This window comes from Lutra lutra, chromosome 4 (genome assembly GCF_902655055.1).
Source record: "Lutra lutra chromosome 4, mLutLut1.2, whole genome shotgun sequence".
In the NCBI taxonomy this organism is placed as follows: Eukaryota; Metazoa; Chordata; class Mammalia; order Carnivora; family Mustelidae; genus Lutra; species Lutra lutra.
The window spans coordinates 56,149,656-56,162,605 of record NC_062281.1 but is presented as its reverse complement, the minus strand read 5'-3'; the positions used below and the strand labels follow the sequence as shown (position 1 = coordinate 56,162,605).

Below are 12,950 nucleotides of genomic sequence, written 5' to 3'. Positions count from 1 at the left end.
CATATAAAAATCAGTAGCACTCCCCAATAAATGATGAGCTATTTGTGACCCATATTTTTATAAATAGAGAAAGTAAGCTACATAGCAGGTATGAGAACAAACACAAATCCTACATCGTATCTTCATATATCACAGACACTTGACAAGGTAAGAGAAACAAAATGAGACATGGAATCGATTCATAGCTCTGCCACTAAAAATCTATACATGTGCCAGCAAAATTCACTGAGGATATTAATAATGATCATGATGATGATAGTTACAGATAGTTTACCTATCTGTAAAGATCAGAAGAGTCGTACAATTTAATCTTTTTGTAAAAACCAGACAGTAGGTGCCAAGTCTGAATTCTAACCTGAGTTTACTGTCTCACCAAGATTTTATCAGAAATGGCCATAGTTTTTTTTTTTTTTTAAGATTTTATTTATTTATTTGACAGAGAGAGATCACAAGTAGACAGAGAGGCAGGCAGAGAGAGAGGGGTGGGAAGCAAGCTCCCTGCTGAGCAGAGAGCCCAATGCGGGACTCGATCCCAGGACCCTGAGATCATGACCTGAGCCGAAGGCAGCAGCTTAACCCACTGAGCCACCCAGGAGCCCTGGCCATAGTTTTTTGATAACGTGTAATTACATTAGTCCTCTGAATGAAACCACTTCTATGAAATACTACAGAGCTCTACCTCTCTCTTGTACTATTGCTCCTTTGTCCTGAAGATTCTCAGACAATAGTCAATTGCTATTTATTTACTAGATGCTGACTTTGTAATTGGATCTGTACAGACTGCATAGATCCAAACTTCATTTTTCTGTCTTCTTACAGGTGTCCCAAAAGGTATACTTTGGAAAGAGTAGATGATAAGTTATATAGCACGTAACTTGAAATGAGTTTTAAGGGGAATATAATAAAATAATTAAGTACTAGAGTGAAAAAAGAGACCTTTTTATTATTCTACATAAATGTCATTTTAAAGGTCCATCTTTAATGTTTTGACAAAGGAGTTTGTTTTACTTTCTATGAGCACTAGCTGTTGTGTCCTCTTCACCCCAACTTTCAGCAATTAGTGCTCCCCAAGTTCACACTGATCCATTTATTCATTGAATGACATTTACCAGTGCTTTCAGTGATGGCTTGGTTAGAAAACTTAGCCTTTTTATGTATTACAACTAGTTTCTCAATCCCGAAGCATAATTTGCCTTGAGGTGCCTGGGTGGCTCAGTTTGTTAAGCATCTGACTCTTGATTTCTGCTCAGGTCATGATCTCAAGGTCGAGAGATTGAGTCCTGCATCAGGCTGTGAGCATGGAGCCTGCTTAAGATTCTCTCTCTCTCTCCCTCTGCCCCGCCCCCCCGCACATGCATTCTCTAAATAAATAAATAAATACATACATACATAAGATCTTCTTGGAAGAAACCTAATTTGCTTTGTCTATAAAGTCAAAGTCATTTTTGTCATTGTTTTTAAATAGGTTAGCTTCAGATGGACGAGGCCAAAACAAAACACAGAGGGTTGGAGTATGGAGACTTGGGGTTTTCATCTTGGTATGCCAAGAAGTTGTATTACAATGGGTTGTGTGACTAAGTGAATGACAGTGTCTTTTAAGTTTCACTTAACTGATCTGTAAAATGAAAACTTCAGACTAAATGATCTAAGGTCCCTTTCAACTTTCAAGCACCTTAAGTCTAAGAATCTCCCTGGCCATCCCAATAGAGTATTTCTTTAGACTTGAAATAGCCTCAGGGAAAATCCTGCAAACACACCCAGGGCTTCAGATCTCGCTGGGTCTGAGATGTGGGTCTGAAGTTTCCACCTCTCAAATGAACAACTGCACTTTGGTCTGCAATTGAATGAAGTCTTTTCTCCACACAACCCAAAGAATAAACATATTCATATTGCCTAGTTCGAGCATTGTTGTCACGATAGGAAAAAACTCTCCATTTATTCTGTTTTGTTTCAGACTATGCATAGACATTCACCCCTTTCTGAACTTTTCTTTAGGTCACAGAAAAGACAAACCATAAGGAATAATGCAAGGCAAGCTTGGGCCTGTGGAATTTTGTCTTTATATTTCCTGAAGGGATTGAAACTGGAGAATCTGCTTTTCAATAGGGAATTTGGTTACACCAGAATGATGGCTGTCTAAAAATTCTTGTTGGTTTTTAATTTAAGCCAAAGAATACATTCAATCCTCAGCTGTGTAAGTTATGGGGTCAAAGTGAATATAAATAAATTAGTTTCAAAGTCTATTGAATCCAATCCTTCATCCCTCCTTAAGATAAGTAAATGTTTATTGAATGTCCACTATAAACATTTCATAGAACCGTTTTCACTGGGAATTACAAAAAAAATACTGAAAAGACATTCAGGATGGAATAGAAAACATTATCTGAGTATATAAGACTTGGCTTTAATATGAATAATAGGCACAAGCAAATTGGTGCATAAATAGAAGAAAAAGTTAATAAACAGAAAACAACCATGAGTTGTATGGAAATCAGCTTGTTAAGGTTACAAACATAAATTTGATTATCCTCATATGAAGAAATCTAATTTCTGCCACAATCAATATTAAAACTACTCTGTAAACTCTATCCACAAATCCCATGATAAAACTTAAAAGACAGGGAGCCTGGGTGGCTCAGTGGGTTAAAGCCTCTGCCCTGGGCTCAGGTCATGATCCCGGGGTCCTGGGATCCAGCCCTGCATCAGGCTCTCTGCTCGGCGGGAAGCCTGCTTCCCCCTCTCTCTCTCTGCCTGCCTCTCTGCCTACTTGTGATCTCTCTCTGTCAAATAAATAAATAAAATCTAAAAAAAAAAAAAACAAAACAAAACTTAAAGACATTTCTGCAGCCATCCTATGATATTGCACACAATATTCCATTTAATCTCATAACCAGTTGGGGAGGTAAGTACTACCAGTTTTCACAGTTGTGCAGATGGAGAACCTAAGGAACAAAGAAATTTTTCCCCATATATAATGTGTATAGTAAGAGGTTAAAGAGTTTAGGAATTCAGCTTTTAGCCACTGAGCTGCACCGCTTCCTACAAAAACAAGCGTGTGTGTGCAGTCAAGGGAATATAAAAAAAAAACACATCTTTTTCCACATGAACCTCACTAAGGTGCTTCCTGATCAAGCTCTGAAACACTGCATTACACACTCTTAATTGAGAAAAACAGAAACATGACACCAGGTTATGTGTCAGAGGTAAGACCAGAGAAAATAATCTCATGTGCATGAATGTGAATATGACATACAAATTGATCCTATAAAATAGCTTTTCCCATTTTTGTTTAAGATACTGAAACACTGATGTAGTACCTTTTGTGACTCTCCTTTGTACCTGTTCAGGCTTTCTCATCTTTCTTGGTACCCTGTTTTTATTACTATTGCATTTTTGGTCCTCAAATGTGATTAAATTGCCTAAACTAGATAGTACCCTTGAGAACCACATAGTAGGGCCTCAACTACTTCAACTCCTCAAAGCAGCAGCAAAGGAAAAGTTTAAAAAGAGTAACCCTATCCTTAAGCTTCTTGTGAAATCTCTTGGAAATGCAAAAGCCACACATTATAATCACTATTAACAGAAATTTAGAATTCTAATACTTTGCTAATAACTTTTGGTAGATGAATAATACAGATACACTTCAGGAAATAAAGCTCCTTGTTAATAATGCACTTCCTAGATTCCTTTTCTTTTTTCTCTCTCTTTTTTTAACCTCTCCAATTAAAATTAGAGTTGATGCAGGGATTAGAACCAAGAGCTACAGGAAAGAAATAATTGCAGGAGATCCATGGCGCTGTGAGACAGGTAGGGATATACCTAATTTCTAATTCTATACTAAACTTCTGAAGGGCACCCATTACAAATCATTTTCCATAATCGTCTTCCATACTCTACCCACCCCGCCCCCTTATGTTGTTACTGATCTGGTGCTTCTTGGCTATGGATTCTCTAATACCTACGAGAGAGAAAAGTCTTTTGATCTAACGGCGTAGCCTGGAAAGCGCACAGACCACGCATGAAGCCCAAAAGCAATTTGCTCCCTATTCCCCTCACCTTCCCCCACCCGTCTTTTTTTTTTTTCTTTTTCATGAGGAAGTATTTACTATAAAATATTCTAATTTATCTCAGCAGCTCTTCGCCTGTCACATCTCTCTTTATTTTTTTTTCCCCATCCAGTAAACTTTTTGTCTCTTTCCCTTGGCCATATGGCTGCCAAGGGAATCCAACTCATTCGCCTCAGCTCTGCCCTTGTCCGCATCCGCACGAATAAAAATACGTTAGATCTCGGTAAAGGTCTAGAATTTAGGCTTAAGCCTATTTCATCCTGCCTCCACCAAGAAGCACCCATATAGGGGAAAGAAAGAAAGAAAAAGGAAAAAAAGAAAGAAACCAAAACCCCGAAGCTCGCCTTTCTCGACGCCAGCCCGAGGACTTGGGTTCCCAGCAAAGGGCACGAGGTACAGCCCCAGTCGGAAACTCCCAGCCTCGCTGAAGGGACGAAACGGGGTTTTCCAGAGACCTGTCCCCTTAGGGTTTAAGAGCGAGTCCCGAGGGAGCTTCGCTTTCACTTCTCTAGAGAGTAGGGAACTACACGAGCTCAGGTAACTCGCCCCTTCCCCGGGCGCCTGTGAGTAACTGGGCGCCGCCAGGAGCGCCGGGAGGGCGGGCAGGCGCGGGGTTGCCAGAGGGGAGCGCTGGCTCGGCAAGACTGACGGCGAGCCATTGGCTACCTCGGAGACCCGGCTGCGGTGTGCAGTCGGTGAGCGGCGCGGAGGCTGCAGCGCCGGGCTCGGGACCGCAAGCCGGCGTCGGGGGCGGCTTCTCGCAGCTGGCGAGGCTCAGCAGTCCCGACCGCAAGTGGCTGTGGGCCAGGGTACCGAAGCGCGGCTGACGGCCGCCTGTGGGAGAGCCAGTGCTCTCGGCAGGTCCAAAGTGCAAGGCTGGGCTGTTCCCGGACGCGCCTGGGCGCGGGGCCCGGCGACGCGTTCTGGAGTCTCCCGGCGCGCCGAGCGCGCGGAATGGTGCGCCTGGGAGAGGAGCGCTTACCATGGAACATGGTCTGCGGGAGGCGGGCGTGGTCATGATGACCGCAACTGCAGCAGGAGCGAGCTCTCACCGCCCATAGTCGCTGCCAGGAGCCTGGTCTTCCGTGGAGTTGCCGGGAGTCCGTGCGGATTAGGGCGGCCTCTGCCGCTGGTTCCTCTCACCCACGCCGCGCCTGCTGCTTCATCCATCCCAAGGGGGGCGGCACACACCACGGCCGGGCTCTGCGCTTTGCCTTTCCCATAACTTCCGTAGGATCAGCCGGCAGTGTACTTTCAGTTTCTACTTTGAGCTGGGTTTGCAGGTTTGATCTTTGGGTTCACCACGGGGGTGCCTTCACCGCCCCACCTCTTTTGAGCACCTGCGTCCTCCCCTAGCTCTTCTTGTGCACCTGAACAGGCACCAGAGGAGGGCGCGAATTTCCAAAGCCTCACAGGAGGAACCAGCGGGCCTTCTGAATGAGAACAATTAGAGGCAAAAGACTTTCCAAATGACCTCTAACCGTCTTGGCAAAGCTAGGCGACTGGGATCTAAAAGCATTGGTTGCTATATCCATGGAAGCCACAAACGTGTAGTGCGAAAAGCTGGGCAATTACAAGCCTACGCCACCAAGGAGGCGTCGTAGCTCTTGCACGGATGTCGTGGACGATGCCAAGTCGTCTTGGAAAAAAAAAAAAAAAAGAAAGAAAGAAAAAAGAAAAAGGAAGTAAAGAAAGATTAAAAGGGTTACGCCCTCAGCCCCTCAAACCTCTGTAATCAGTCTCTTTCTGCCCTGTTTTGTAGATGCACCTGCCCCGGTGAGACCTCAAAGAAAAATAATCCTGTGGGCGCATCTAATCTGGTAAGTGGTATGTTTGGACCAGAAACAAAGCCCAGAGTAGGTGGAGGAAATGGAGACTGACTGTAATAGTTAATAACTATGACTCCTACCCAGGCATTTATCAGAATTGACCATTTTTACTGTGTTTTACTGAGGAGTTAACTTTTTTCTAAACCTGAATTATTTTAGTATTTCCTGCTTGAATTTGTTTTCTGATATTCTGCAGGAGCCCTGCTTAAAAGGTGAGTGAAGTAATAACAGTGATGATGATAATGGCTATTCTGTATCTAGCATTTGCTCCGTACTATAGTGTGCTAAGCATTTTATACATATATACTCTCAAGCATAATTTTCTATGAGTAGAAAATTTTCTTATCTGCACTTCACAGATGTGGGAACTGAGACTTCCTTAAGTAACTTGCCAGAGTTCACTTAGCTAGTTAGTAATAGAGCTTGTACACAAACCTGGTGTATTCTGGCTCTAGAGTTCATGCTTGCAGCCTCTGTGTTAGCCATCCTTGGGAACAATGTGGAAATTAATGCCAGAGGGAGACAGGATCAGATATCCCGTGAGTGTGTCTTTGCTCCACTGTTGGGGACCTCAGGAAAGCTTTCTAGAGTTTCTGAGTTCTAAATTGAGACTCAAGCAGGCACTAATCGAGGGTGGTGAACATTCCAGATTCAGTTATAGTGTGAACAAAGAAAAGAGGAAAAGAAACAAGGGAGAAAGAAGAGAATTACAGTGAAAGAGTGAGATGGAAGTACTCAAGCCTCAAGCTTGGATCTAACCATTTCTCTTTTCATCTCACTGCTCACATCCAGTCCATAGGCAAGTCTTGTCAACTCTACCTCTAAAATACACTCTCTTCGTAACAGCAGGATATTTGATTTACACAATGCCACCTTCTGTGACCATACTCTGGCCACTTGCCACTGTGTACCAAGCTTTTGAGGTCATCCGTTGTGATCTGGGTGCAACTGCCTTCTCTGACCCCCTGCGGTACACAACTCACTCTGCTCCCGCCGTTTTCTTCCCTGTGCCCAGCCAAGCCTCTGGCCACTTAGAATAGTATCCAGCACACAGGTATTCAGAAAGTATTGCTGAGCGACAGAACGAGAGTGAACAACTGTATGAGAATGCATGGTTGAGAGCATGCATGAATAGAAAATATGTAAAGGCAGAAGGGAAATAGAAGAAAGAGCTGGAGAAGGAGGGAAGCAAATGAGAACAGGAGACAGACTAGGATGGAGAAAAACAAGTATTTTCATTTGACTGGAGCTTAGAGTGGGAGGTGGGGAGTGGTAAAACAGGAGGATGGAGTGACTTTTAAAAATGAATTCTATAACTAAACACATCCAGATTAGTTACCTATTAGTCTAAAATCCCTGACAGCAGCATTGAGTTATGTAATTGCACAAAGCCTGCACCTTTTCTTATTTTTTAAAAATAACTTCCTCAAGAGGAAATCCATCTTCCTTTTTCATGAAGTCACCATAAAACCTGGCAGAATAAGGCTTGTGCATAAGTAAACTTTTGGGAATCATGAGAGGAAATTATTCAGAGCTCCAGAAGGGGATGTGTAAATTCCAACCTAAACTCTGACCCCAAATGTGAAGAATCAACTAAAAAAAATTCATAAAATATTTAGAAGTAAGTCATTGAAGTAAAATGATATAAATACTTAAAGGGCAAATTGTTAAAGATTAATCAATGTCATTTTAACTGTTCTACAATCTTCTGTCAAATTAGTCAATCAGTGGTAAGCCTGAAAATATTTTCTTGATTAATTATCTGAACTATTTTTGCCCAACATAATATGACTATTGTTTATAGTCTGAGATCTGAATGCTAGCTAACTTTCTGTCTATGGATATTTTCTGAGGTTCCTACGGCTTGATTTTCCAAGTCTAATACTTAACGTGTTTCAAATACACAGATACACACACAGACATATCACATAAAGCCTCCCCGTGTTCTGTGTAGTTGCACAGGGGCCGGTGTGTGGAAGGGCTCCTTGCTTGGTTTAATATTCTGCTATCACTGTCTTGGAATTCTTAATTATTTTTGGACAATGGTACTTTCGTTTTCACTTTGTACAGGGCCCTGCAAATTCTCTAACTGACCATGCACACACATATAGGCGTATCTTCAAGGTGGTTTCAGTCTGGTGGGGAAAACATATATTAAATATGTGACTTCAAGGATAAAGAATATTATGAAAAGGATAGGATAAGATATATTTCAAACAAGGGTTTAAGGCAATCTAGACCCATTTTAAAAATTAGTAAAACTAGGATCCCAAAAAGGAAAGGATAAGATATATTTCAAACAAGGGTTTAAGGCAATCTAGACCCATATTAAAAGTTAGTGAAACTAGGATCCCAAAAGGATTTACCTGTCTAATGGAAAAACAGCTATAAGTGGATAATCTATAATTCTAAATCATACCTGTTTGATTTTCAAGCCCAAGATTGAGGATGGGTTTTGAATTTTATCAAATGACTTACTGAGGATCTATTTACAAGGTAATGCTTTTTTTCTTACTGTATTTTTTAAAGTAACTATAAATTTACCATAATGCTAAATTCCAGTGGCTAATATTTAACAGACTTTTGCAATTTTATTTGTAATTGGTATAGGTCTGTTCTTCATATTATATTTAACTAGGCTTGGGCTATTTTGTCAGATTTTCTTAGTTTCATAAAGGGATTTGGAATTCTATTGTTTTCTAAAACTGTGTTTAATCATTATCTGAACTACTTGTTTCTGGGTGATTGACTAGAGTTTATCAATAACACACACTTAATTTCATGAGATGCAGCCTACGGATAGGATGAGATTGTCTGTTTAAAGCATTAGAAGAGTAAAAAAAAGAAGTTTCTTATAAGGTGGAATCAGAATATTAGGAGCCCTGCCAAAAATGTGTATGTCCACATATCAGTGACTGCTGGGGCCATGAAAAGAAATGATATCATCCAACTTAGAAGAGATGAGAGAAAGAGACATGAACATTAGGGGACCATGAGACACAAACATTAGGGGTAGCTGGGGAAATGGATACCCACCAACAAACTGACCAAATAGTGGACAGCAGGGTAAGAGAGAGAGAAGTCAGTATCCCAGGATAGAATGTCAAAATAGTCTAACTAGTCAGAATTTCCAAATGTCTCAAAAAGATCAAACAAAAGGAAAATTGAAAGGTGTATCCACTGATCTGGCAGAGCAGAGATTGTGGTCAACATGACAATTTAGAAGAGCAGTATAGATAGAGGCAATATTCCAGTTTGTGGGATGCAAGGAAGGATACAAAGAGAAGAGACAACTTTTAAAGATCTGTGGTAAAGATAAAGAAATAGGGTAATGGGTTGAAAGGCATGTAAAGCATGATGGAAGTTTTCATTTTCATGCATGAGAGGTACTAGAGCATATTTATATATTAGTTGGTAAAATTAGGTTCTTTGGAAGAAGTAGGAAAGGATAGAACCAAGAAACTCAAGGTACCTGATTTATTTTTTTTTTTCCTATCCTCCCTTCATTTCTCTCTCCTCTTTCATTTCAGTCCATAAATTGTGTAATTCTAAACAGTCAGATCCATTAGGAATCTTGTGCCTAATTTTGTTTCTTATCAAAATGTCCCCTCTGACCTCACTTGTGTGCTCTGGGTTGAGTATTGGCTAGTGTAAGAGAGAAATATTTCCCAAATTGTCTTTTGGAAGGAGGAGCAGTGTCTTATATAGCTTGTATCGTCCAATCCTTTTTATATAGTAATGGATATGTTGTTGGAGCTTAGAGATTTCTTTTATATACTAAATTTTGGAGGGACTGTCCTTTTAACCATTGCCTTCATAGAGGATTACTTAAAGAAGATTACACTTATGACAATGTTTTATGGAAATTATTTGAAGAAAATGGAAAAGTATTTTCCTTTATTTCTTTAAAATCCCTGACAGAGTCCCTTTAGAGCATCCAGTTACTATGTGAGGCTGTTTAGTTGTTCTTATGAGCTCTTTGAACAACAGCGACAGTGTCTTACTCAACCTGGAATTCTCTGAAGTCAACAGAATTCCTATCAAGTTACAAATTCTTCCCAAGTATGACTTGTAGAAAAGGGCGATATCAAACTGCACAGGTCTTGACTTGCTGTTCTTACAGAGAATCAGTGCTCTGGGCAAACCTGTATTAATATACATGAATGTTATAGTAAAAACTATTGACTGACATTGATATGTCTAAAGTTCTGGTAGGCTTGTTAAAATTCTTATTTAATATGAATTTAGATTGTTTTAAAGATTTATTTACTTATTTATTTAGAGCGAAAGAGAGCACACTTGGGCAGGGCAAGGGGCAGAAGGAGAAGGAGGGAGAGAATCTCAAGCTGACTCCATGCTGAGCACAGAGCCCACATGGGGCTTGATCTCATGATGCCAAGATCAGGACCTGAGCCAAAACCAAGAGTCGGTTGCTTAACCAATTGAGCCAGGCAGGGCCCCTAAATTTAGACTTCTTTTTCTAAAATGGAAAGCTATGTGTCCTATTTAAATCCTTTTGTTGTTAAATTAGAAAATGAGTTCAATCTGCCTCTCCTTCAGGCAAGCCAAGTTGTTCCAGCACATTTGTCATTGCGTTGGACTGTGATTGGACTATCAGAACATCCATTAACTCGTATATGATGTGGAATGATTAAGTGTATTGCAGTAGTAATTAGGTCCATAAAAAGCAATCTAAGAAGAGCTTGTACTTCCCTGAGTTCTCGGGGTATCAGTCATTGCTCTATGCCAATAGTGTGTTGATTAACTGGCATCCCCAAAGCCTGGAAGTACATTAACATGCTTGCCTAAAATTTTAATGTACTAGCTGGTAGTGACATTTATACCTCCATGAGAAGAGCACAAAAATGGAAGTTTTGGAGAGGAGCTCTTGAGTTTAGTTTATCAGAAAACGATTTCTTCAAACAATGGAGAAGAGTGTCTTAGGTTTCTTGCGTAATATCCCCTATGAAATGGTGACTATATGCTTTGATTTCTTTATTTCTTTTACAATGTTAATAATTCTCCCCGATGTTTAACTAACAGATTTTCTAATCATGTCTTCCTCATTAGATTATTTTTCTAATAAACACTTCTGTTTAATGTGGGTAACACATTGTTTTTTTTTAACTAGTGAAATGTAGTATTTTTCTATTTCTTATTATTTCCTTCTTTTCAAAATGATACTCTATGTCATTTTCATTCTGAGACTTTTAAACTTTTACTCAGATTAGAAAAAAGTGGATCCTTTGTTTCTAATTCCAAACTAACCCATATTAGAACTTTTAAAAAAATTTTAAATTTAACTTTATGAAATTAGGGCTGTTTACCAAATGCAAATATATCCTCATGTGTTAAGCTATTTGAATTTACTTTTAAACTTTTAGTATATATTTTTTTCATTTCATGTACATGATCCAAGTGGCCTATGATGAGATACAACAACAAACAAGACAAAAACAAATATCGTGTATACTGGGTCATTGATCATTTAAGAATGGTCCTCTGAGACTAGAGGTTTTTGCAAGCATTGTTCATGGCCAGGTATAAATCAGGGAATTTAAAGTAAGATCCCCAAACAATCAAAACAAAACAAAACTGAGGACTTTCAAGAGCCACAAGACACCATCAGAAGGTTAAAAAAAAGATTAAGGGTCCAAAGAAATCTCAGGAGGTTGAACCTAGAAAAAGGAAAAGAGCAAGTTCATACTTTTGCTATAGCTTTTATTGCAGTTTGTAAGCTCCTGGGAGTCTCTCAGGTGTAATCTGAAACTGGCCCATGTCCTCAGAGAAGAGGGAGAGACAGAAGAGACAAGCCACTCCAAGTGGGCAGGGGTCTTGTGGGTGGCAATAAGACAAGTAGATCTCCACACCTGCTAACCAAATCTTAAAAAGTTTATATAGACGCCTTAACTGGTTTCAATCACATATACCATCTAGATGGTCTCAACACCACATCATTATTTCAAGGCTGTATCCTTAGAGCAGCCTCTGTTGGGTGGGGGAGGCAAGCAGAACCTACATTCCAAGGGATGGAGGCAAAAAGGGCAATGGGGAATCTCTGATTTGGGGGTCCAGTTCAAGGTCAGCCAGTAGTCACATCCTCCCAGCGACCTCCTCCAACATGTTAATATGGTTGCTTTGTGTTAATATTGATTGAAACTATTTATCTTCTTTATTACTTTAGTTTTCTCTAGGTCTTTTGATGCTCTTAAGAAATCTTTGTTTTGACTTTAATTTGACTTAATACAATTCCTTTTTCCCTCCCTTTAATCTTTATTGAATATTAAAACGTAAAAGGATATAGACCTCATGACAAACCTGTTCTTGCAAGCAGATCTTTTTGGCAGTTCTCATTTGGATTCTTACCCTACTTTGTCAGTGCAGCTAATTCAATACAGCTTATCGTTAAATGGAATTAACTGGACCTTTGCTTTTCCATGGCAGTAAGTACCAGCTCAAACAGTGTGTGTTTCTGACATGTATTGTTGCCAAAGTGATGAATATCTTCCACAGAAAAAGCACAAGCAGAATTTGGTATAGCTGTTCTGGCAGTGTATTTTATGTTATTAGAAGTAAAAGTTAAATAGCAAGCACCAAATAGTAACCAGTTTCACTCTTTCAATGGCATGTAAGGCATCATGAACTGCTTTTATCTGCTTACTACTCTACATGTGTTATATACACTCTAAGAAGAGGTACAAAGGAAATGTCATAAGGATCGCTTTTACCATCCTGAGCTTCATTAATCAGGGGTTAACTTTCTTCCTGAGAATATTCAAGATTAATACATAAAGGTGCTCAAGTCTTTCCCAACCCTAAATAACCCTTCGTTTAATCCTACACATAGTTATCAAGTAACCCTATGTGGCATGCACTGTTCTAGGTACTTGGAATATTTCAGTGTAAAAAACAGACAAAAATAATTTCTGGTAAGTGGAAGTTTACATTCTAGGGGAGGAGATAAACAAGAAAAAATTAAAAATTACATAAAATTTAGAAAATTACTAAGTTCAGTGGTTAAAAAAAAGTAGGATCAGGATAGGGGATTTGTGCA

At 39.8% G+C, this 12,950-nt stretch overlaps 1 protein-coding gene and 1 long non-coding RNA gene across 6 annotated transcripts in view; one reads left to right on the top strand and one right to left on the bottom strand.

Moving 5' to 3' along the window:
* IL7 (interleukin 7) overlaps positions 1-5,642 on the bottom strand; it is a 55,178-nt gene extending 49,536 nt beyond the window's left edge. For 3 of the 5 annotated variants that reach the window (XR_007126681.1, XR_007126680.1, XM_047726350.1), the window contains exon 1: positions 5,050-5,627. Coding sequence is in view for 3 of the 5 variants with exons in the window: in XM_047726350.1 (XP_047582306.1) it covers positions 5,050-5,059 (10 nt within the window). In the remaining 2 variants the exon portion in view is untranslated. Of the gene's footprint in view, positions 1-5,049 lie in introns of all 5 variants that reach the window. The other 2 variants (XM_047726351.1, XM_047726352.1) reach the window with 2 other exon arrangements.
* Positions 1-12,950, top strand: part of LOC125098020 (uncharacterized) — a 247,899-nt gene that overhangs the window by 37,613 nt on the left and 197,336 nt on the right. Inside the window, exon 3 of the long non-coding RNA XR_007126682.1 lies at positions 5,830-5,887. This is a non-coding gene — a long non-coding RNA (uncharacterized LOC125098020). The remainder of the gene's footprint in view (positions 1-5,829; positions 5,888-12,950) is intronic.